Raw genomic sequence first — 21,422 nt, forward strand, 5'->3', positions numbered from 1 at the left:
TTGGCTTGAACTTGGACACACTCAAGTTTGGTGATTGCTGGGGACCTCAGAGGGCTGGGTCTCAGGTGGATGCTGCAGGCATGGAGAAATGTTTTCATAGGGCCTCTCCCCTTGGGGACCCCTAGGGTCATGGGGAATTGCCTCCCAACACAGAGGGGCCCACAGTGGGTGGAGGAAGGGCTGCTGCTGTGACACAGAGGGTTAAGTGGTAGCCTATGATTCTGGCATCCCATTTGAGCACTGGTTTGAATCCCGGCAGCTCCACTTCTGACCCAGCTCTCTTCTGATGCACCTGGGAAAGCAGTGGAAGATGGGCTAAATGCTAGGACCCCTACATTCACGTGGGAGACCTAGATACAACTCCTGGAACCTAATTTTAGCATTGCCCAGCCTTGGCTGTGGGAGTGATTCGGAGAGTGAATCAGCAGATGGACTGCCATTGTCTGGACCTGTTGGATAAATACTGTGAAAAACAACTGATCATAATAATGTGTGGCTTTGGGGAAAACTCACACGTATTGTACAACGTCCAGGCTTCCTTTGGAACCTGGACCCCTGGACATGTGCCACGTGTCCTGCTGCTGGACTTACTGTTCTGCTTTAACCCTTTCACAAAATTTGAGATGAAAAGACTGGGCCATTCCCAAACTGGGCTCCCCAAGCCTCCTTTTGCAGTGGATGCCACTGGGAGACAGAATGAGCTTTATGTGCGGGACCCCAGATATCCCTTCATTCTCTCCCTCGTCCATTCTGACGCTCTGGGGACAGAAGCAGACACCTTTCCTGGGATAGGTGGAGGTGAGATGAGAACAGATGCCAGGACAGGACAGGTCTCTGCAGGAGGGGGAGGCGGGCACGGTAGGCAGATGGAACCAGAGCACAGACCACTGTGGGCTGTGAAAAGGGACAAGCTCCGAGCCAGGAGGCCAAGGCTGGATGACGCACACACACACTTGGCTGCACCTGCATGGCTGTACTTCTCCCACAAGTTGGAGGCCCAAGTTGGAGCAGAAGAGCAGGTGGATGCAGCAGAGTGGACTGCCCATGGGGCTACATGAGAAGCCCAAGGCCAGGGAATGTGTGGCCAAGCTTCTCCTCACTCTCCAGCTGAGTCCATTGACATCTAGCAACCATAACCACCTCTTCCTCCATTGCAACATCTGCATTCCAAAGGTGGAATCCCAGGACGTGCTCACCAAGTGATAACAGAAAACTTGCACTAAGTTAGCATCACAAAGTGTCCGACAGGCACCCCAGGGCATAGGCTGCTGGGTGGGGGTGGGTGTCAACCCTGCACTCCCAAATGGGAAAGGATATGGAGCCATGGGTGCAGGCCACATGGGCAGAGAAGCCCAAGTTTCCTGTTCAGAATGGCAGATGTCTGGTTGCCCCCAGAATGTGTTCCCAGGGCTTAGATAATTGAGTGGGGACAGTGCTGTGTCCCATTGCCAGTGGGAGCTCCGCAGTACAACCAGAGAGCTCTGGGAGGACTCACCCTTTACTCCAGGCCAAAGCTTCAAACTAGGTGCAGATGTTTGGTGTCATCTAGAACACCCACAATCCCCTATGAAATGAAGCACTTAAGTTCCATCTCCAGTTGCAATTCCAGCTTCCCACCAATGCACATCCTGGGGCAGAGGGATAGTAGATGATGGCTTAAGTGAGTGGGTCCCTGCCACCCATGTGGAAGACCCAGGATGGAGTTCCAGGCTCCTAGATTTGGCCTAATCCAGCCCCGGCTGTTGTAGGTATTTGGGGGAGGCAACCAGCAGATAGAATCAATTTCTCTCCCCCCTCCCCCAATTAAATAAAACTTTAAAAATTATTTTTATGAAGTCCATCTCCAACAGATGTTAGTGGCTTCCAGACAGAATTGTCATCTGACTTGGCCTAAACAGTCTGCTGACATTTCTGGAGCAGGAACAGTCAGCTGCACTCGTAGATGAGAGCCTTAGTACTTTAAAAGCATATACGTTCAGTTTTTCTCATAGCTGAAGGAAAGCTGAAAGAGGACTTAAAGAGAAGCCATCTATCTTGAAGTTGACATCAACTTGATTCTTGGCAAAATAAAGTTCCTATGGATCAGAATCTAAACCCTCATGTTCCGGGTAATTCTCACCCGTATGAACCATGGAGCAGAGCAGGACTCAACAGATCCCACTCTAACATACCCTTCAAGCACTTCAACCAGTGCCCTGAGGGACAGAATGCAAGACAGCCTTGAAAGCCAGGCCTGGGGTCCCAGCCTGTTCATTGCACGGAGTTCCCCTTACTCGGAGCTCCTTCCTGCGAACCACCCCTCCATTGCATCCTCTCGGCAAACTTCCCACATATGCCTGCTTCTGCTGAACCACGTGTGGCAGAGGTTGGGGGGCGGGGCAGGCCAGATTGAACTGCAAAAAGAAGGATTTAGTCCCTTGCCTGCTGGGAGAGATGGCCTTCCCAGGCTGGCCCGGACCCTCACACTCCCTCCTATGCTCCCCCGTTGGCTGGTGCCTCTTCTGCTGGAATCCGATGCCCACTCCCCATTCCAGGACCTGTCCCCCAGTGATTTTCCAAACTGCCTCCCCCACCACTGCTACCGGGTTCAAGTTATAGGATAGATAGCCTTGGCTAGGAGCTGGTATGCAGCATCCTGGGGAGGAAGCAACCAGTAGACCCAGGAGAGCACTCAGCTCCAAGGGTATTGAGCAATAAATAGATTGGGGAACAGACACTTGGGTCAATGCAAGATGCTGGGCTCTGTGCTTGTGCTCCTGGGCACACAGCACTGCACACCCAGCAGGATCCCCCTCCCCATCCCCGGGAAATGGTAGACACACACCGCCAAGAGGGCTCAGAGAAAGCCATGGCCCACATCACACAAGGCTAGGGCGTGTGTGAGGAGAACAAATAGAAGAAGAGCACACTGGCACTGGGACAGAACCCTTCAAAGCACTACACTTGTCTTCCTGCTCAAGGTGCCAAGGTGGGAATGAGGAGCAGGCTCTCTTCTCACCACTCCCAGGGACCACACAAACCTAGGCCCTGCAGGCTGAAGGTCCTGGTTCCAGAAGACCCATCCAGGATGCTGCTGGATTCCAGAGGCATCCAGAAAGCTCCCCATGTGAGTGAGTATGCCTGAAGGACAGATGCTCCTTGTTGACCATAATCGTCCTGACAGGTAGGACTGCTGGTTTCCAACGGGGCAACCGAAAGCACGTCTTGGTTCTCCTTTGTGAGATGTGGGTGGCTAAGTGGTAATCAGGGAGGCAGGTTGCCAGGGCCAGGAAAGCATGGTGGCCACGAGTCCAAACTCCCCCTACAGAGGAGAGGACATGCCACACACACACACACACACACACACACACCCACACCCCTTCCATCCACTGTAGTCATCAGTCCCCAAATGGCCACAGTGATGGGAGCTGGGCCGTTCTGAAGCCAGGAGCCAGGGGTTTCTTTAAAGTCTCCCATATGGGTTCAAGGGCCTAAAGACTTGGGCCATTGTCCGCTGCTTCCCCACTCCATAAGCAGGGAGCTGGATCAGAGGTGGAACAACCAGGACTTGAATGGACGACCCTATGGGATGCCAGTCCATGGCAGAGGCTTAATCCCTAGTTCACAGTTTGAGGCTGGAGTTGAGCTGGGTGCCCAAGAGCACAGTAGTGGCATCAGGTAAGTGTCTCTGGGTGCATCATGACAAGCCAGAGGCATAGCAGGGCAGGACCCAGCAACCTGCCAGCTCAGTGCTTATTCCTGTTCTTGTAGAGCTTTAATTTTTCTTCTTAGCAAGATCATCTAACACCTCATTAGCCACCAAAGAGACTGTGTCCAAATACCATTAGTGTATGACTTTAGGGATTTTGTTTCTAGCACAAGAAACACCGATGGACCTATTTAGATCACAGTGCAAGATATACAACTGTATTTCAGGCAAACTAGAACCATTGCTTCAGTATACTTGTATCCCCGATACTGCACAGAACACACTTAATGCTAAAATTATTCATTGTTCATCTGAAATTCAATTGTGAGTTCTGCATGATTTTTTTTCAAAAGGTTTTTATGCATTTATTTCTTTTGAAAACCAGAGACCTGGAGTAAAAGAGAAAGAGGAAGATAGGCGGAGGAAGGGAGTGTGAGAGAAGAGAAAAGTAAACACAGAGAGCTCTTCCATCTACTGGTTCATTTCTCTAAATGCCCACCCATGTGGTGCTGGGTCAGGCCGGAGCCAGAAGCTGGAGCTCAATCCAGCCTCTCCATGAGAGTAGCACAGACCCGAGTACTTCGGCCGTCATCTGCTGCATTCCAGAACTCCGTATGGAGCACCAGCATCTCATGCAATGTTCTAACAGCTGTGACAGATGTCCACCACCATTGCACGTCTATTTATGGGAATTGGTGACCCTGCTCCAGGGAAAAGAGGTACCTGGAAGTCCAATGCAGGGACGGGGGTAGGAGGTAGCTGCTCCAGAAGCTATAAGAAGAGGAAGTGGATAACAGCACAGTGGATGGAAGCTTCTGTAAGTGCTGCCCCCAGTGGTTCAGATTCCCCTGAGTAGAAGATTCCCCAGGGGCTAAAACTGGTTCCTTGGAGGTGGCTCTCTGCAGGCAGCCCCTTCAAAGATAGCCGCAGTTGAAGGAAACCTCGCTGCCCAAGACACATCTCTGGGTGTGCCAGCGACTTGGCATGCCATGGGTGAAAGGACCCTATTCCTTCAGCTCAACTCGAGCAGCACACCCAAGTTCCAGAGCTTTCTGTGGCACTAAGTCCTCTTGGTATCGCACTGCTTCTCAACTTCTTTCTCTGCCCAGTCCTCCTCCCTTGCTCCCGCCACTCTGGGCACTCATCCCAGGACAGTTTCCTAATCATGCAGGCTGAGCATTCCTAATCCCCAAATCCAAAATCTGAGACACTCCTAACTCTAAGTTTTTTTTGAAGACCAACACCATGCCACACAGGCAAAGGTCCACACAAAAAAATGTTTTGTGCACAAAATTAGTAAAAGTATTATATAGGTGCCAGCATGGCGGCACAATTAGTGGGTCTGCTCCTCTGATGCTACATCCCATATGAACACTTGTTTGAGTCCAAGTTGTTCCACTTCCAATCCAGCTCCCAGCTAAGGCACTTGGTAAGGCAGCAGAAGATGGGCCAAGTGCTTGAGTCCCTGCCACCCACAAGGGAGACCCAGATTGAGTTGCAAGGATGTACATGAAACATAAATGAATTCCCTGTTTGAGCCGGAGTCCCCTCACAATATATCTCACTAAACATATGGGAATAAAAAACACGTCTGGTCCCAAATGCTCAGACCCTTCTCTGTTCTCAGTCTGCCACTTCCCCTGTTGAGGCCAAGACAGGACCCAGGGCTCATTGTATTTTCTTTATCCAAAGCAGAATCCAAGAGAAAACATATACTCATGTTTTGAACTCATTACTATGAGCCACTGAGCACTTACAGATATCATGGTTCAAAGATGATTGTTTCCAAATTCCTGCTAGACAAAGAATTCACCCTGTATGTTGAAATTCCAGCTCAAACTGTTGAGTCCCTCTGAGCAGGCTTCTACTCCTAACTTCCTTATGTGGGTTCTTGGCGACACCCTCTTCCCAGCCTCGGAGCCTGGAGATATTCCAGGAATCTTGGCCTCTTACCTGGATGCATTATGAGCCCCCTCCCACTACTCCCCTCCTTGGTTGCCCATCACCCATGCCTGCCTGAAAGCTTCAGCTTCAGCCCAAACTTCCCAGAGTGACTGACCACTATCTTGCCTCTTGTCATGCCCAATCTATGGCCAATAATCTCTCCTTCACTCTGCAGTTCCATCCTTGTTTTGAGGGAAGGCGAGTCATGGTGATGTAATTCATTGCTAGCACATAGTTCTCCTCTAACCTTTCTATGAATCAGGTGACTAGGGCTGTTCCACACTGGTGCCGCTTTGTGGGCCTCAATTTCCAGTGTGATGACAACTCACCAAGGATGTCGTGTGTGAGCAAGAATCATCAACTCCCCAAACATCAGGGTGTTCTCATGAGCACAGCCAAAGTTAACCTTTCCTGAAAGATGTACTCTGCCAACCAATGTGTACCAGAGCATCAGGGCTAATGACGTGTGACAAGCAGCGACGCGCATGCTCACGTAAAGAACGACTGATGACGTTTAGAGCAACACTATGAACTGCTAGAAATGGGTAGAACTAGACAACATGATTCGCCTTTCACCTATTGCTTCAGTTTTCAGAAAGTTGCCCCAAATGATTGCAAACCATTGGTATTTTTGTTGGCTTGGCAAAGGAAGTTGGCAGTATCAAATGATCCCTTGTTGAAGCCACGTCACGAAGCACGCAGAAAGCACGTCATGTCAGAGAGAAGGGAAGTATGACGAGGGGACTTCTGCTGGGAGATGGGACAAAAGGAGAGCAGTTGTTTACCAACACGGGGGAAGGAGCCAACTCTACCCCAATGTCACTGACCTTGTGGCTTCTCACTACATTATTAGTGTAATGATTAAAAGGTGACAAGTCCCATTTCCTGTAAGCCTCAAGGTGGGTCATAAGCTATGCTTAGAAAAAAGAAATAACAACAACAACAAAAACTTGCATTTTAACTCTGTGCCCTAACTGTGTCCTAAGAGCTCACAGAGAGGTCCCTTACAGCTACACAAGTGTGTGGTAGATACACAAATCCTTTCACTGAAGAAGTTCAGAGACTTTTTCAAATTAAGTTGGAAAAGTGTATATGTGACCTGATAAGGGGGGGAAAAGCCAGGTTTACATACCATATTGGTAATACCAAAGGATTTATCACTACAAATAATGTCCAACTTAATTATTTTAAACTCAGTATGCAGAAGTCACACTTAGTACATTTTTTCATTTCCAGAATATTCTATGCCAAGCACTCTTCTGTGTAGCCCATAGGTTAGATTTTTTCCCTCCAAAGAATTAAATATTCAAAAGGTGTGATGGGAAAATAAGACCAGTTTCTTCAAAGTGAATGCAGTTTCATGAGTAATGAAGCAAGAGGCAAGAGATAGGTTGATGGCTTTAAAAAGAAATGCAACTAGTCTTGCTCTAATTTGCCATCACGAAGAAGGCCATTGGACAGCCATTAATAGCTTTAGTTACATCAAAAGGAGGACAGCCATCATTAGTTTGTGCTGGAAGAGGGTCCAGTAGACACCTGTTGTCCACTCTTATTTACAGGCAAGAATGCAGTCAGGAAAGTCTGTCTGACTGCTGGTGTCACCAGGAATCACCAGGACTGGAATGACAGCCAACAGTCGGGTTCTGAAGTGCTAATACAACACGGAGCCAAGAGAAGAAGGGTTCTTCAGAGCCTGTCGGTGGGCCAGCCGCTGGGCTCCTCACCCACTCAGGAGATCTGGCTGAGAGATCACACGACATAGGTTCATCTTCCCCACAGGTCAAAGGATGATGTGACAATTGTCCAGATGTGCACTGCCACTTCCTTATCACAACACTGCCAGAGGCAGGGACACCATGACCCTACAAAACATGCTGAAGGTGAGAAACTCCCCCAGACATCCTAGCTTTGCTTTCAAGCAGGTCTGGCTGACCCCCAAGCCCATCAGACAGCCTTCCTGCCATACAGAATGTCACAGTCAAGGGTAGGACTTAGCGCTGTACACACACAGAGTCAAACAGAGGAGTTATTCATCTTGCACGAATTACATCCAAACAACATTACATTTTTGGTATTTTCTTATTTAAAAAAAAATAAAAACACATTAGTCCTTTAACATGTTTCAGTTATAGTTGCATCGTAAAAACTAAACCGCAGCCCCCTATGCTTTTATTAGAGAGCAAGCAAGGATAAAGTAGTGGAGTCCAAAATAGACTGGGTTGTCCCTAGCTATTTTTCTGCGGGCTAGTGTTCTGTGCAGTAAGCTGAGCCACACCCTGGGATGCCAGCACCCCTATCAGTGTCTGGGTCCTGGCTGCTCTGCTCCCAATCCAGCTCCCTGGGAAGGCAGCAGAAGATGGCAAAAGTAGTTGGGCTCTTGCCATGCTTTTCTTCTGGCAGGGTGGCACCACAGCCTAATCTGCCACCCTGTAATGTCGGCATGGCGCTGTCCTTGTCCGGGCTCCTCAGTGTGGATTTAAAAATTGCACATGAATTATACTCTTAATTTTTATTCTATTGAAAGCAGGTAAATTCAATTTTTCTTATACCCTCCTTATGATAAGCGTGAATTGAAAACAAGTTTTTCATTCAGTTTGGGCTCCATTCAGCATAGCAATTCATCTTAAGGTTGGTCATGGAACTAAATAACCCCATTGTGGGATGTGATAAGCAGTTTTGTTGAGGCAAACACTCAATTCACTGGTATCTCATTTGTGTGTGTGTGTGTGTGTTTAATTATTTTTCAGTAAGTTGTAACATCTTGAAGATAAAAATCTACTCTTTTCCTGGGTAATCATTAGATTTGTTTTCAAGGCCAGGGGAAGTTGGTGGGGGAGGGCGGATGACTAGAACTAAAAGTCCACAGTGAGTAACTGACAGCACCTGCTCGGACGCTCCTCCACCCCCATACCCTCTTCCTCCAGTGTAAAGGGGCATCAGGGGCTGGCAGGGGGCACCACAGCCTAATCCTCCACCCTGTGGTGCCTGCATGGACGCTGTCCTTGACCGGGCAGCTCCACTTTCCCAGGAAGATAAACAAATCTTTAAAAACAAAGAAAGAAGACATTAACAATCTAAGTCATTAAAATATAAAGGCTTTGTACTCACTGCATCACACACACACACACACACACACACACACACACACACATCACTTCTAGTGGATCAATATGACACATTGGGTAAGCCAGAAGATGGCGTTGAAGATTAGCCATGGCATTCTAAAGACAGGTTCTAAAGACATCGCATCCCGGACAGGTTCAGGAGAAGATGGGTGTTTTGAACTTCTAAAAGAAGACACGGATGAGTGAAGACAGGCTGGACGGGGGAGAAGCCGCGGGTTGGCCATTTCACCCCTCACAGCCTCCTGCTGCTGTGTCCCTGCATCTGCTCAGGGTCATGCAAGGGAACACACAGTGACCTCAGCTTTGTTCCATGATGAGTTCTGGGGAGCAGAGTTCCCAACAAGAAGCAGGGGCCCCCCAAATAGCTGCTGAATGAAGGAACCTGTGAAAAGGCGGAGAGAGGAAGAAAAACAGGTTACGATCAGGCTGCTTTTCCAGTAACGAAACCCAGTTGTTTACTACCGACCCTGATCATGGAAAACTTACCTAGGTGCAACAGAAAGACAGCATCCTGTTCGTTTCTGAGAAAGTCGCTCTGTTTTAGGAAGGACACACGGCAATCCATGCCTCACTGCCTGTTTTGCTCCTAACCTACACTTAGCTCTTACCCCCACCCCGACCCCCCCTTCTGCCAGGAGACACTGCATCAACCGAGAAAATTCAAAGGAAAAAGAAAAAAAAGTAACTGAAAATCTTGGCTATCTGAAATGACCGGGACAGAGGCAGTGTAAAAAACAAAAAAGCTGCTGCTGTTTTGGGGGGTACGGGGGAGGGGGGGGAATGATGGTGGGGATGGTTACCTGAGCACGCTGGCTGGGCAGCCTCAAGGGTCCAGGTGGTTTTGTGGAGATCCCAGAGCAGCTTAAAACGCCATCACTCCTGTCCCAAGCATCCAGAACCAACTAGGAAGCTGCTTCTGACTAAGGACCAGTCAACAGGAGAGGTCCAAGGGATGGCACTCCGAGGTGAGCGGAATGCGGAAGTGCCTTAACCCTCCTCGGATCCTCCGGGATTCCCTCAGCGGGCGGCAGTTCACGGTGCCGGAGGGGTCCTCCCCTCCCGCGCCCCGTGGAGCTCCTGGAGGCTGCGGTGCTGGGGCGTGAGGCTCCCCGACCCCGCCACGGCGGCCGCGCGATCCGGTGCGCTGCGCTCCAGACGCCGCCGCCTCCGCCGAGCAGCCGGCTGGGCTGGCGCCAAGCGCTCCCGGGTCCCTGTCACACTGCCTGTTCTGTTTCGGACAACTCTTAGATCTTTAGATTTGCGCCCCGCCCCCCCCGGGGGGGGGCAACTCGAGAAACCCCTTGACCCCCACCAACATAAAAGGCTCTGGTGCTCAGGGAATCGCTCCGACACCCCGCGACCCCCGCGTGCACTTCCCGCCCCCGGCCACACCGCGGCCGTTTTGGGGCGCTCCTGGCGCCCCGCGGCGCAACAGGCGAGTCCGGGTTTTGCGCCTTTCCCCTTCGCGGGAAACGGTGCTCCGGGGGGACATGGAGAGGGGGGAAGGGCAAGGCCGAGGGGCGCTCTCCTTCCGGCAGGGCGAGGGTCGGCGGCCCGGGCTGGAGCCCTGGGGCGCGCGGCAGCCCCCGCCTCCCCACGGGCGGGTCCGCCCCCAGCCCGCCCCCCGCCACGCTCCGCCTCCCCCCCCCCCCCAGCGCGGCTTTCGAGCGCTATAAAGTTCCTCTTTCTCGCCTCGCAGTCTTAGTTTCACCACTTGAACTTGGACTTGGCACCCACTGCAGCCCTCGACTCCCAGTCCTGGGCGAGGTAAGCCCTGGAGTAGGGAAGGAGAAAGAGGCCCGAATCCGGCGTGACAGAATCAGGGGCTGAGCGTGTGGCGGGGCAGGGTGGGTAGAGGTGAGAAGACAGCGGTGGCCGTCCTGGGGCCGCTCAGGGGACTGCGCTCCGCAGCACCGAGGGAGCGTGCCCCATCAGGGCGCCCCTCTTCCCGTGGCACCTGTCCCGCGCTTAGGCTCGGAGGAGGATGCTGCCAGCGTTTGCTCAGCATCCTCGCAGCTCTCCCTCGCTCCTCTGGCCGCGCGCCACGCCGTTAGTCGGCCTGGAGGCGCCACGCGCTGCTTGATAGGAACCACGGGGATAGGTGGCCCCCTCTCAAAGTGGCCCCAGAAGAACTCGCTCTGAGCGGCAACTTTGGTGCGAGGTTCAGACCCTCCTGATCACTTCACCTACAGTCCAGGCTGTTTGCTCTGGGACTGTAGGTAAATTTCTCCCAACTTCGGCCTGGGGTGCCGTGCTCTCCGGCTGATGGAGGAGGAGCCCTGCCTTTTGCCGCCTCCACCCTTACCCTGAGCTCTCCCAGTTTCCATCCCGACCCCCTAGAGATCTGGCCGATCTCTGCGCCCCGGAATCTTGTGGTGCTTGGCTGCGCTTTTAGCCTGGCACCGGGGTTCTGCCACCTGTTGCCCAGGGCCGCTGGATCATTTAGCTAGGAGACTTTTGCAAGTGTAGGCGGGAAAGGTAGAGGCGGGGGAGAGCTGGGTCAGAAAGGCATGTGAGCCCAGGAGTGGGCAAAAGTGATGCAGCCCATGGTAGTGGCCGGGACATGTGGGGCGCGGGGACGGGCGATCGGTCTGCTAGAATGGAGCCGGAGGAGTTGGAAGGGGTCCAGAGGACTCGGTGCACTGTAAGGTACATTAAGGTCAAGGAGAGTGCTGGAAGGTGGGTCAGGAGGACGGACCCCTTGGAGGGTGCATTCCGAGGAGGAAGAGCCAGCTAAGGTAACCTCATTGGTCTCTGACCACGCCGCCTCCGCACGCGCGCACGTTGCAGCCTTTAGAAGCTCCAGGTCCGGAGACTAAAGCGCCACGTCTCCTCTCCCTGTTGCAGAGCGCCGCAAGTGCGGGGTCAGCGGATCTGGGACGCGAGTGCACTGGGCAGTGAGCGGCACGCAAGCTGGGCATGAACCTGGAGGGCGGCGGGCGCGGCGCTGATTTCGGCATGAGCGCAGTGAGCTGCGGCAACGGGAAACTCCGCCAGTGGCTCATCGACCAAATCGACAGCGGCAAGTACCCTGGCCTGGTGTGGGAGAACGAGGAAAAGAGCATCTTCCGCATCCCCTGGAAGCACGCGGGCAAGCAAGACTACAACCGCGAGGAGGACGCCGCCCTCTTCAAGGTGACTTGCACTTGGGCCGTCCGCCTAAGGGTCGGGGGTGCGGGTTGCGGGCTCCTCCCTGGCCACCACGGCGGTGCCGAGGCGCGCAGCAGTTCTCAGAGCGCAGGGAGGGGCACTGAGGACTGAGGGACCGCGCTGAAACCGGTGGAAGGCGTCGAGGGTGTGGCGCCAGGAGCAACAGGCCGCGATTGGCCCAGCTCGTGCCTGGGAGGAAAGGCGGGGGTTTCAACTTCTTGGGTGACAGCGTGAATGGTGAGCAGGTGCAAGGCCTGGGCTTATGGCGTCAGTAGCACCCAGGGAGTGAGTGAGACACAGAGGGTCTTAGAGAATGGGCTAGGCGGCAGTGCTGGGAGGTCTCCGGGTCCTTGGCAGCTTTTCTGCAGGTTCCTTTAGTTTCTTTTGAGGTGTGTGCCTTTTGTTGAGTCCTGGGTGTAAGCTTAGCAAGCCAAGGGAACATGCTGGAGAATCTGTCCTCAGGGCATCCGCTTGTGTCCCCACCTAGATGAACCCTGTCTCTGGTCCCTGCTAGACCTGTGACATTGATGGGAGACTCCACTCCAGCCTTTGTAGCCCGCACCCCACCCCCGCGATGTTCCCAGCACCTGTTTCTACCTGGGCTGTGCCAGGCTTCCTGCCGGACAAGTATTTCTGCTAGTGGCTAGGTCAGGCTCTGAGCACCAAGCAGCATTCTCCCTCTGTGTGGGAACTCCAGTTTGCACATTCATTTCTCAAAGGCTCACATTTGCACCGTTCCCCTCTCTGCTCCCAGGCCTGGGCGCTGTTTAAAGGCAAGTTCCGAGAAGGCATTGATAAACCAGACCCTCCCACTTGGAAGACGCGCTTACGCTGCGCCCTGAACAAGAGCAACGACTTCGAGGAGCTGGTGGAGAGGAGCCAGCTAGATATCTCGGATCCCTACAAAGTGTACAGGATTGTCCCCGAGGGCGCCAAGAAAGGTAGGGCGGAGGGGTCGTGGAAGTTTGACTTAGCGAAGCATCATTGGAGAGGAGCCTGGTTAACCCACTGTTCCCAGTGACAAGGACAGAATGTCACCTTTGGGAGTGCAGGGCAGTTAGTTGGGGTGCTTGTGGTAATGTGGGTTCCTGGAGTCCTCTTGCCAAGCTTCGTGGGGCCAGGACTGGAACCCAGGAATCTGTATTGTCAACAGTCCACACAGCCTGGAAGGCGTCTCTCCTGACAGGGCCCTTCGCGTCAGCCAGACACATCTGCACACACCATTTCTTTTGTCCTTGTCCTGGGGCACTCACGTCAGTCCCGGGAGAAAGTGGTTTAGTGGTTGCACGTCACTGCTCCAGAGGGGTGCTGCAAACACAGATGTTTGATTTGTCAACACCAGGTCGTGTATGCATGATTTGTTTTTTAAGATGTATTTATTTTTATTTAAAAGGTAGTTACAGAGAGCGAGAGAAAGATCCTCCAACTGCTGGTTCACTCCCCAAATGGCTACAATAGCCAGAGATGCACAGGGCTAGTCTGAAGCCAGGAGCCTGGACACAGGGGCCTACCTACTTGGACCATCCTCTGCTGCTTTCTCAGAAGCAGTAGTAGGGAGGTGGAGATGCTGGCCATCAAGCCAGTACCCATATGGGTTGCCAGCACCACAGGCAGGGTTGTAACCTGCTACAATGTGGCACTGCCAGCTCTTCCACTCTCGTGTCCCATGCATGCGTTCTAAGAATTCAGCCCTCAGGTGTTTCTCCCAGAGTATGACGTGGAGCCCAGCCAGTTCCTGTTTTTACTCTGTGCCATTTCCCTTTTTCCTCCCAACCAAGGAGCGAAGCAGCTCACCCTGGAGGACCCGCAGATGACTATGGGCCATCCCTACACCATGGCGACTCCCTACACCACGCTCCCAGCCCAGGTACAGTAGAGGTCTCATGGCCTCTGGAAAACAGGGTTGGGGTCTGTGTGAGACCACATGAAGGTGGCAGGCATGCTTGTTTGCCATGGCTGCTCCAATCTGTGGACCACAGCCCTGGTCACAGAGCGGCCAGCGCATTGTCATTGCTGGTGAGGCGGTGCCAGCTATGACTGCTTGCTGGGATGCCCTCCTGCTGGGAAACGGGCATTTGGTGGAAGTCCAGGCCTCTGGAAAGCAGGGTTTTGTCATGTGAAACCACAAGGCAGCTGATCTTGCCGGCCCCTCCTGTTGTTGAATTGCGGCTCTGTCCCATCCCCTTTCTGGGTTAAAGAAGGCAAATTTCCCTGCAGGCTCCCCGGGGCCGCGTTTAGCCATATGATGAAGCTCTGCATAAACCACTCCTTGACAACAGTGTCTCCATTGTCCTTTTTTTTTTTTCTTATGCTCTGTGGTTGGCTTCCAGTCTACTTTTTTGGATGATAAAATGATCTGGCTGCAAGGGATTCCCTGCAGAGCTGGCCAGGCTGTGAAAGCCCTCGTTGCCCACCCCACCTGGTACTTCCTAGTGCCCAGCTGTTCCATCTCAGCTTCCCTGTGTTCCTTTAGCAGATTCATAACTACATGATGCCGCCACCCCCGGAACGAAGCTGGAGGGAATATGTCCCCGATCAGACACACCCAGAAATCCCCTACCAGTGTGCCGGGACATTTGGCCCCCGCAGCCACCACTGGCAGGGCCCAACCTGTGAAAATGGTAAGGGACATACGCTTAGCCTGGTCCCCTGCCTCCCAGCTCCCGCTGCCAGGCTGGAGAGCGGTGAGGAGTCCAGTGGCTCTGCTCAGTTCTGCTGGAAACAGTGTGTGTGTGTGCGGGGGTGGGGGGTTGGGTGGGCAGTGCTGGGCTGCCTCCTGCAGGGCAACCAGCAATGAGGCTGACTCTGGGGGGTCCACGCCAGGCACCTCTCTCTCTCTCTCTCTCTCTCTCTGAGACTTTATTTTAAACACACCAGAAAACCTCCTGAGCTCTTTACAAACTGTCAATGATGTATCTGACTTACCTGTTGGCTTAGTGAGGCTGGGATTCTATTTCCAAAACTCAGGACCCCCCAGGCAGGAAATTTCAGACACATCAAACTGGTTGCTCGTGTGTTTCCAAAAATTGTTTTGTGTTACTATTATTCTTATTAGCAACAGCATTCTCATCCTCCCTGAGGAAGTTTAGCTGTATTTATACCTGAAACCCAAAATGAGACAGGTTTGAGCTGCCACCCCTCTTAGTTTGTCCTTTAGTCCTACCTGAGGACCCCAGGATCCCAAGTCTGTTTCTGTGTGCCCATCTGAGAAATGGGTATATGCCACAGCTCTGTCCCCAGCTTTGCCTCTGCAGGGACTGTGGCAGTCTGTTTGTCTCGAACTGTGCTGTGTCCATTGCAAGTATTCTTGGCAGTAGAGCTGGAGGCAAGGGAAACACAGCATTGGAAAAACCTAAACCATCCTCCCAGGCGCCTGTCTGCCAGTTGGAGGCTCCCAAGGCTTGCTCCTGGTGGGTTAGGTGTCCCAGACACCCCCTGGGAGTTCTCTAGCCATCAAAGCGAGCTGTGTCAGCAGGTCTCATTAGCTATGTACAAAGAGGAGTTCACAAGGTGTGGTCATGGCAAGAACATGCAAGCTTTCAGCACGTGGGGTCAGTTCTTCAAGCAGTCTGTGAGGCTCATCTCTGTGTTCCAGGAATGCTGGCTCCTGTGTGGTTTGTTCACTTTTTTTCTCTTTCCTGCTCGGGTTCAGATCCGTCTCAGTGTCCAGTATTACAGAAATGCATTGTTCTCTCACATTTGCGTTGAGTGGCATGTCGATCCCAGAAGTTCGTAACTCAGTTTGATTTGCTTTTTAAGGGTGATTGGTAGCGCATGTGGGTGTTCAGGTCAATCAGCTGACAGTAAAGTAGTATATGGAGTTCAGATTGTGTCCCCCACAGCAAGCGTTGTTGGACTAATAACAAGAAAAGAGGTGGTGCTTCGAATTGAGACAAAGGGCAGAACAGGCATTGTATAGCACAGTGAATGCTAAAGGAAGGGCCTGCAAGTTAGGTTCTGTGAGATCTTCAGAGATGTGGCTCATAGCTCACAGCTCCTGTCTGGAGCCCTGGTCTGCTCTCCCCTGGATCCAGAAGTAGCTGGCAAGCTCTGTGTACCAAAGAGCATGTTGGCTTCTAGCTGGGCTTAAGAACTCACACAGACCTGGCTCGTGGCTCTGCTGTGAGGCCAGGGACACTGTCTGCCTCTCTCTCAGCCTCATTTTCCCCATGTGTTAGTTATAGAGAGGGAGCGACAGGAATAGAGAGTTCTGGGTTTCCTTGAAAAACTGTTGTACAGCCTCTGCCTCCCACAGCTTTGGTTTTCCAGCTGGGCTTTGTCTCGGCTGCACAAGCAAGGACCCTGTGGCAGATTGGCGCTTAAAGAGTGCTGGGCATGGGTTGAAAGGTGGCTCAAAAAGGGGCCTTCCCATCCAGGCTTAGCGCCCAGGCCAGGGGGCCTCCCAACGTGATAGACACCCTGCTTAGCCAACATCTGATTTCTATTTGCAAATGCAGGTTGCCAGGTGACGGGAACCTTTTATGCTTGTGCCCCACCTGAGTCCCAGGCTCCCGGAATCCCCATAGAGCCAAGCATAAGGTCTGCCGAAGCCCTAGCGCTCTCAGGTGAGTGCAGCGGTCGGGTCTGGAGGCCCTCCCTTCTCCCTGCGGAGTCAATGGGGTTTGGAGGAGGAGGAGAGAGCACAGGTGGACAGGGAGCAAGGAAATCCTAGCAGAGGAACCAGCCTGCTTTGGTGTGACGCTGGCACCTCCCAGCGCTGATCTGAAGGGATCCTGGTAACTTTCCCGTTGGCAGCTGTCCGAATTTTATGGACATCTGCCAGTACTCCAATTTCCTTTATTGAGTAGGGCACAGGGGAGAGTGGGGGTCTTTTCAGCCACTGTTCTTTCAAGGTGCAATAATGTCATGGGGGAAGCCACAGAGCTCTCATTATGAACTTAAAAGTTCATCATCCTTCCAGACTTAGCCACAACCTGATATTGCTCACCTACTTCAGGGAGACACTGGCTCTGGCTCTTTGCCTCCCCTAAGAGTCTAAAGCCCCAAAGAAGCATGGAGTCAGGTTTTCCTCCAAACGCTTACAGAACTTGAAAACCAATGGCAGATTCAATCTGGTTACTTTGAGTCCCATTGCTTTTTTCATTTTTAGATTTTTTTTAAAGATTCATTTATTTGTTTGAAAGGCAGAATTACAGAGGGAGAGACAGAAATTTCTTCTATCTACTGGGTCAGTCCCCAAATGGTCATGATGGCTAGAGATGAGTTGACCCAAAGCCAAGAGCTTCTTCTGGGTCTCCCACATGGGTCCAGAGGCCCAAGCACTTGGACCATCCTCTGCTGCTGTTCCAAATGCATTAGCAGGGATCTGGATGGGAGGTGGAGCAGCCAGGACTGTAACTGGCACCCATATGGGATGCTGATACTACCGTTGGAGGCTTTACCTGCTATACCATGATGCTGGCCCCATTGCAACCCCATTTCTAAAGGAATTTCTGCACCACAGAAATGAGAGCTCTTTTAAGGAATGCACCTGTTACGAGGTTTACAAAGCACGTGTGGTGTTTGCGTCGTTACTTTTAAAGTAACATCTTGGGCTGTTTGAAATGGGATCAAGGATTATTTTTAAAATGAAGAACTTACGCTTCAAAATTCTCTCCTGGCATGCTGGTTCCTTTAGAAATCAGTGAGAGGAAATATAAGCTCCATTCTCCAGGCTTGGGCAGACTAGAGCTGTGGCATGGTCCTGGCTAACCCTGGCTCAAGCCGGGATCCTCCCAGTGCCCATGGCTGTGGAAACAGCAGGAACATCTGTGGGAAGGCTGGAGTTTGTCTTTAGCAATCTTCAAACCCTTCTTTTGAGCGTCTAAGACTTGTGTGGGTGCCTGATACGTAGGAAATAATGGCTATTTATATCTCAGAGATCTCATGATGGTTGATGACATGAAATGAAATGAAACCTACCCTGGCAGTCACCTCTAGTGGCCAACACCCACACTCCCTGGACGCCTTCGAGTGTGCCGTGTTTTGGAGCAGACAAAGAAGAGACACTGATGTGGCTTAGGTCTCATAACCTGCCCTTGAGGAATAAGAGGGTTTTGTGGGTTTCTTTTTTGGGGGTATGCTTAAGAGAGATTCATAATGAACCCTGGGCACTTTTCTTAAAGAACTGTCATTCCCATTCATTTTAAATCCCGCGCAGTGCCAATGGGTTTCCTGCCTAGGCTGGCATGTACATTCCAGTTAAGGTTCTCCTTGTAGGTCTGGTTTGTTCCTTCAGCATACGGATGCGGTTGTAGGGAGAATTCTCAGTCAAAATCATGTGAAAACCTTCACCTGGTTGAAAGCGTTGGAAGGTGCACTGTTCAAGTTATTTTCAAAGGTCAACACAAAACCCAGAGGGTTTTATGCCTTTGTTGTCTACGTGGGTCCTTAGAGCATTTTTCTCCTGCGTATCTTTCTTGTCATGAAAAGTCAGTTTGTTGTAAAAACAGCACATGGCCAGATTAGAATGACCAATCAAAAACCTCACAAAAAACACAATGGGGAAAGCTGAAAATGTCCCGTGCCATTACTCAGAGATTGACACTGTTAACATCCTGACCCTGTGTATTCATGTATGGATGATCTACATGTGACCCTAATGACATCATAGCAATAACTGAGGGAGGTTTCTGCACGTGTGGAAAGATACTTCCTTTTTTTCTCAGACACCATGGTGCTTTTTTGGCCAACAGAAAATTAAATATGGGGCTCCACTCACCCCAAGTCAAAATCAATTTGCTTAAAAACAAATTATCATCTATGACACATGCCCTAGTATTTTAAATATGAACAAGACCACCCCCGTTGTCATTACTTAGGGAAAAAATGACTGGTTAATTTCTTAGCAAAGTGTCCCCTAGTAAGAATTGAATGTATCTTTCAGAAAATTTGTGAGGGACAAATAGACTGTCCATTCAAAAACTGAGCAAGTGTCATAAGCCATCAGGTTGAGAAACTACAAGGTGGCCAAATTAGATTAGCTGCTTGGAGTGTCCAGTAAACGGATGTGTGCACGCACACACACAGTGGGGACACAAGGGGGACTTCCTCCACCTGGCACCCTTTGCTTGTTCTGGGGTGTCTTGGAGCACTGCTGTTCTGCCAGGTGCTTTGCTGGCTTTGCCCAGGAGCGTTCGGGAGCCCTGGGGCACCTAGCATTGACCCCAACAGTTGTATGCTTGCAGACTGCCGCCTGCACATCTGCCTCTACTACCGGGAAATCTTGGTGAAGGAGCTGACCACGTCCAGCCCTGAGGGCTGCCGGATCTCCCACGGACACACTTACGATGCCAGCAACCTGGACCAGGTCCTGTTTCCTTACCCAGAGGACAATGGCCAAAGGAAAAACATTGAGAAGCTACTGAGCCACCTGGAGCGTGGCGTGGTCCTCTGGATGGCCCCGGATGGGCTCTATGCCAAAAGACTGTGCCAGAGCAGGATCTACTGGGACGGGCCCCTGGCGTTGTACAGTGACCGGCCCAACAAACTCGACAGAGATCAGACAAGCAAGCTCTTCGATACACAGCAGTTTTTATCAGGTAATGCGTCTCAGGAGCTGCTGGAATAGAGGTGGGGGTGGCGTGTGTGCTTTCTGGCCCCGGCAGAAGTCTTCCTCCTGTTAGCTGCAGAACCAAGCTGGCTTTGCCACCAGACCATGCACACATGCTAATGCACACAACTCATGACTGCCCCAGGAGGGAAGGGAAGGGAGGAGGGTCCAGCTGAGCCCAGCTCGCCCAGGTGGACCATGGCTTGGGCTGTTACCTGGTGATTCTGGTGGACATGGGGTTCCTCGGTGCCTTTGCGAAATGACCTCAGTGAGCACCTAGCTGCTGGTGTAGCAATGCATTTTCGAGTTCCTAGAAAAATTGTAAAGGTTAGAAATCTAATGTTAACTTGTTTTTTGGTTGTTATTCTTTTGTTGTTGTTGTTCTGAGATGTGTCATCAGGGACAGAGGCCATCCCACAGATGGGGGCCAGGGATAGAGTGTGCTGAACTGATTTAGCAAAGGGGAAATGGCAAGAGCTGCTAGGGGCCATCCCTGTCACAGGAACATATGTAGTCACATTTTCCAGACGCAGGCCTCGGGTAGGTTGGAGCCAGGGACCAGCTCGGGGATGGAATTACTGACCGTGCCCTTGTCTGTGAGGGTCCGGGTACAGAGTGGGTACTTAGCTGGGTGGACATGAACACCTTCAGGGCAGAGAAAAGCCACTTTCCCTGCCACTGCTGACTACCCATTCTGTGCCTCTGCCTTCTGCTAGCGCTAGCTCTCCCGAGATTGCCCTCCCCTGCCAAATCACTCTAGGTCTCCCTGTGGTCACGTGTCTGCCCCTGTCCTGAACATGGTTTTCTTTGGCTCACCACACGTAGCTGATTATCTGCGCGCATTGCAGAATTGCTAGAAGAGTGAGTTATCATGCGCCTGACTTCACATGTGGGTCCCCCTTAGGTGTGTATGCGGCGAGGGTGGACACTTCAAGTCTCAACAATTCCCCGGAGCGCTGAAGTCAGCATGGTGCACAGTCGCTCTCACATAACCATGCCTTCTTTGCTTTTCGAATGCTGTCTCTTTTGACCAATCCCCTCCCCCGCCAGTCCCTGGGAATGCCTCTTCTCACTTCCACCAGTTCAGCTTTTCAGAATACACCTGTAGGCCAGCTCAGACACTGTCTTTCTGCGTTGGGCGGACCTGACCTCTTCTGTGCTCATTTATGTTGTTGCAAGTGGCCAGATTCTGTTCTTTTTTTCTGTCTGAAGCATGCACCTTTATGTGCAGATAAAGCTGCATTTGCTGTATTTGTTTGTCCCTTGATGGGCAGACACCTTGATGGATCCCGTATCCTGGCTGTTGTGGACAGTGCTGGGGTACACACGATTATGCACATATCTCCTCAAACCTCCTGTGGGTGTAAGCCCACTAGTGCATTGCTGGCTCCTGAACATGCTTCTTTATGTATTTTAGTTTCTTTGTTTGAAAGATAGACAGAGCTCTCATCCAATAATTCACTACTCCAACGCCCACAAGGGGCAGGGCTGGGTAGCCAGGCCAACACCTACAGCCAAAAAATCTATTAGCTCCACTATAGCAAGCGAAGACCAAAGCCTTAAATCCGCTTCCAGGATTCACATTACCGGAGAGCTGGAATTAAGAGTGGTGCTGGGACTCGAACCCAGACATTGCTGACTCTGCCATGCGGGCATCTTTACCACCATTGCAATTCCTCCCCTGCCCCCATCAGATGCATTTGTGATTTAAAACATTGCTAATAAAGATAGGAGGCACCCGGGCTCTTGGCACTATTAACACTGCTCAAGTCTCCAGTGTTTCGATGGCCCTGTGTAAGCTCATCCAGCAACTCCTTTGGGTCCCAAAGCAAACCTATCTCATCTTCCTGTAGAGTTGTGACCTAGGAAGAAGGCGATCTTGCTGTAGTTCCCTAAGGCTGCAGCACGGTGAGGGGAGCATGCAGGGTTGGGCGCCCTCATTGCAAGTAGCAGAACTACTTCA

At 51.7% G+C, this 21,422-nt stretch overlaps 1 protein-coding gene across 3 annotated transcripts in view; it reads left to right on the forward strand.

Moving 5' to 3' along the window:
- The first annotated feature begins 10,414 nt into the window (after window positions 1-10,414).
- The window catches only part of IRF4 (interferon regulatory factor 4), a 131,471-nt gene continuing 120,463 nt past the window's right edge, over window positions 10,415-21,422 (forward strand). For 2 of the 3 annotated variants that reach the window (XR_009246003.1, XM_058668243.1), the window contains exons 1-7: window positions 10,415-10,524; window positions 11,605-11,892; window positions 12,662-12,848; window positions 13,686-13,774; window positions 14,381-14,528; window positions 16,365-16,472; window positions 19,095-19,448. Coding sequence is in view for 2 of the 3 variants with exons in the window: in XM_058668243.1 (XP_058524226.1) it covers window positions 11,677-11,892; window positions 12,662-12,848; window positions 13,686-13,774; window positions 14,381-14,528; window positions 16,365-16,472; window positions 19,095-19,448 (1,102 nt within the window). In the remaining variant the exon portion in view is untranslated. The remainder of the gene's footprint in view (window positions 10,525-11,604; window positions 11,893-12,661; window positions 12,849-13,685; window positions 13,775-14,380; window positions 14,529-16,364; window positions 16,473-19,094; window positions 19,449-21,422) is intronic. The other variant, XM_058668244.1, reaches the window with a different exon arrangement.

The sequence above is a fragment of the Ochotona princeps genome, chromosome 1 (genome assembly GCF_030435755.1).
Source record: "Ochotona princeps isolate mOchPri1 chromosome 1, mOchPri1.hap1, whole genome shotgun sequence".
Taxonomy (NCBI): domain Eukaryota; kingdom Metazoa; phylum Chordata; class Mammalia; order Lagomorpha; family Ochotonidae; genus Ochotona; species Ochotona princeps.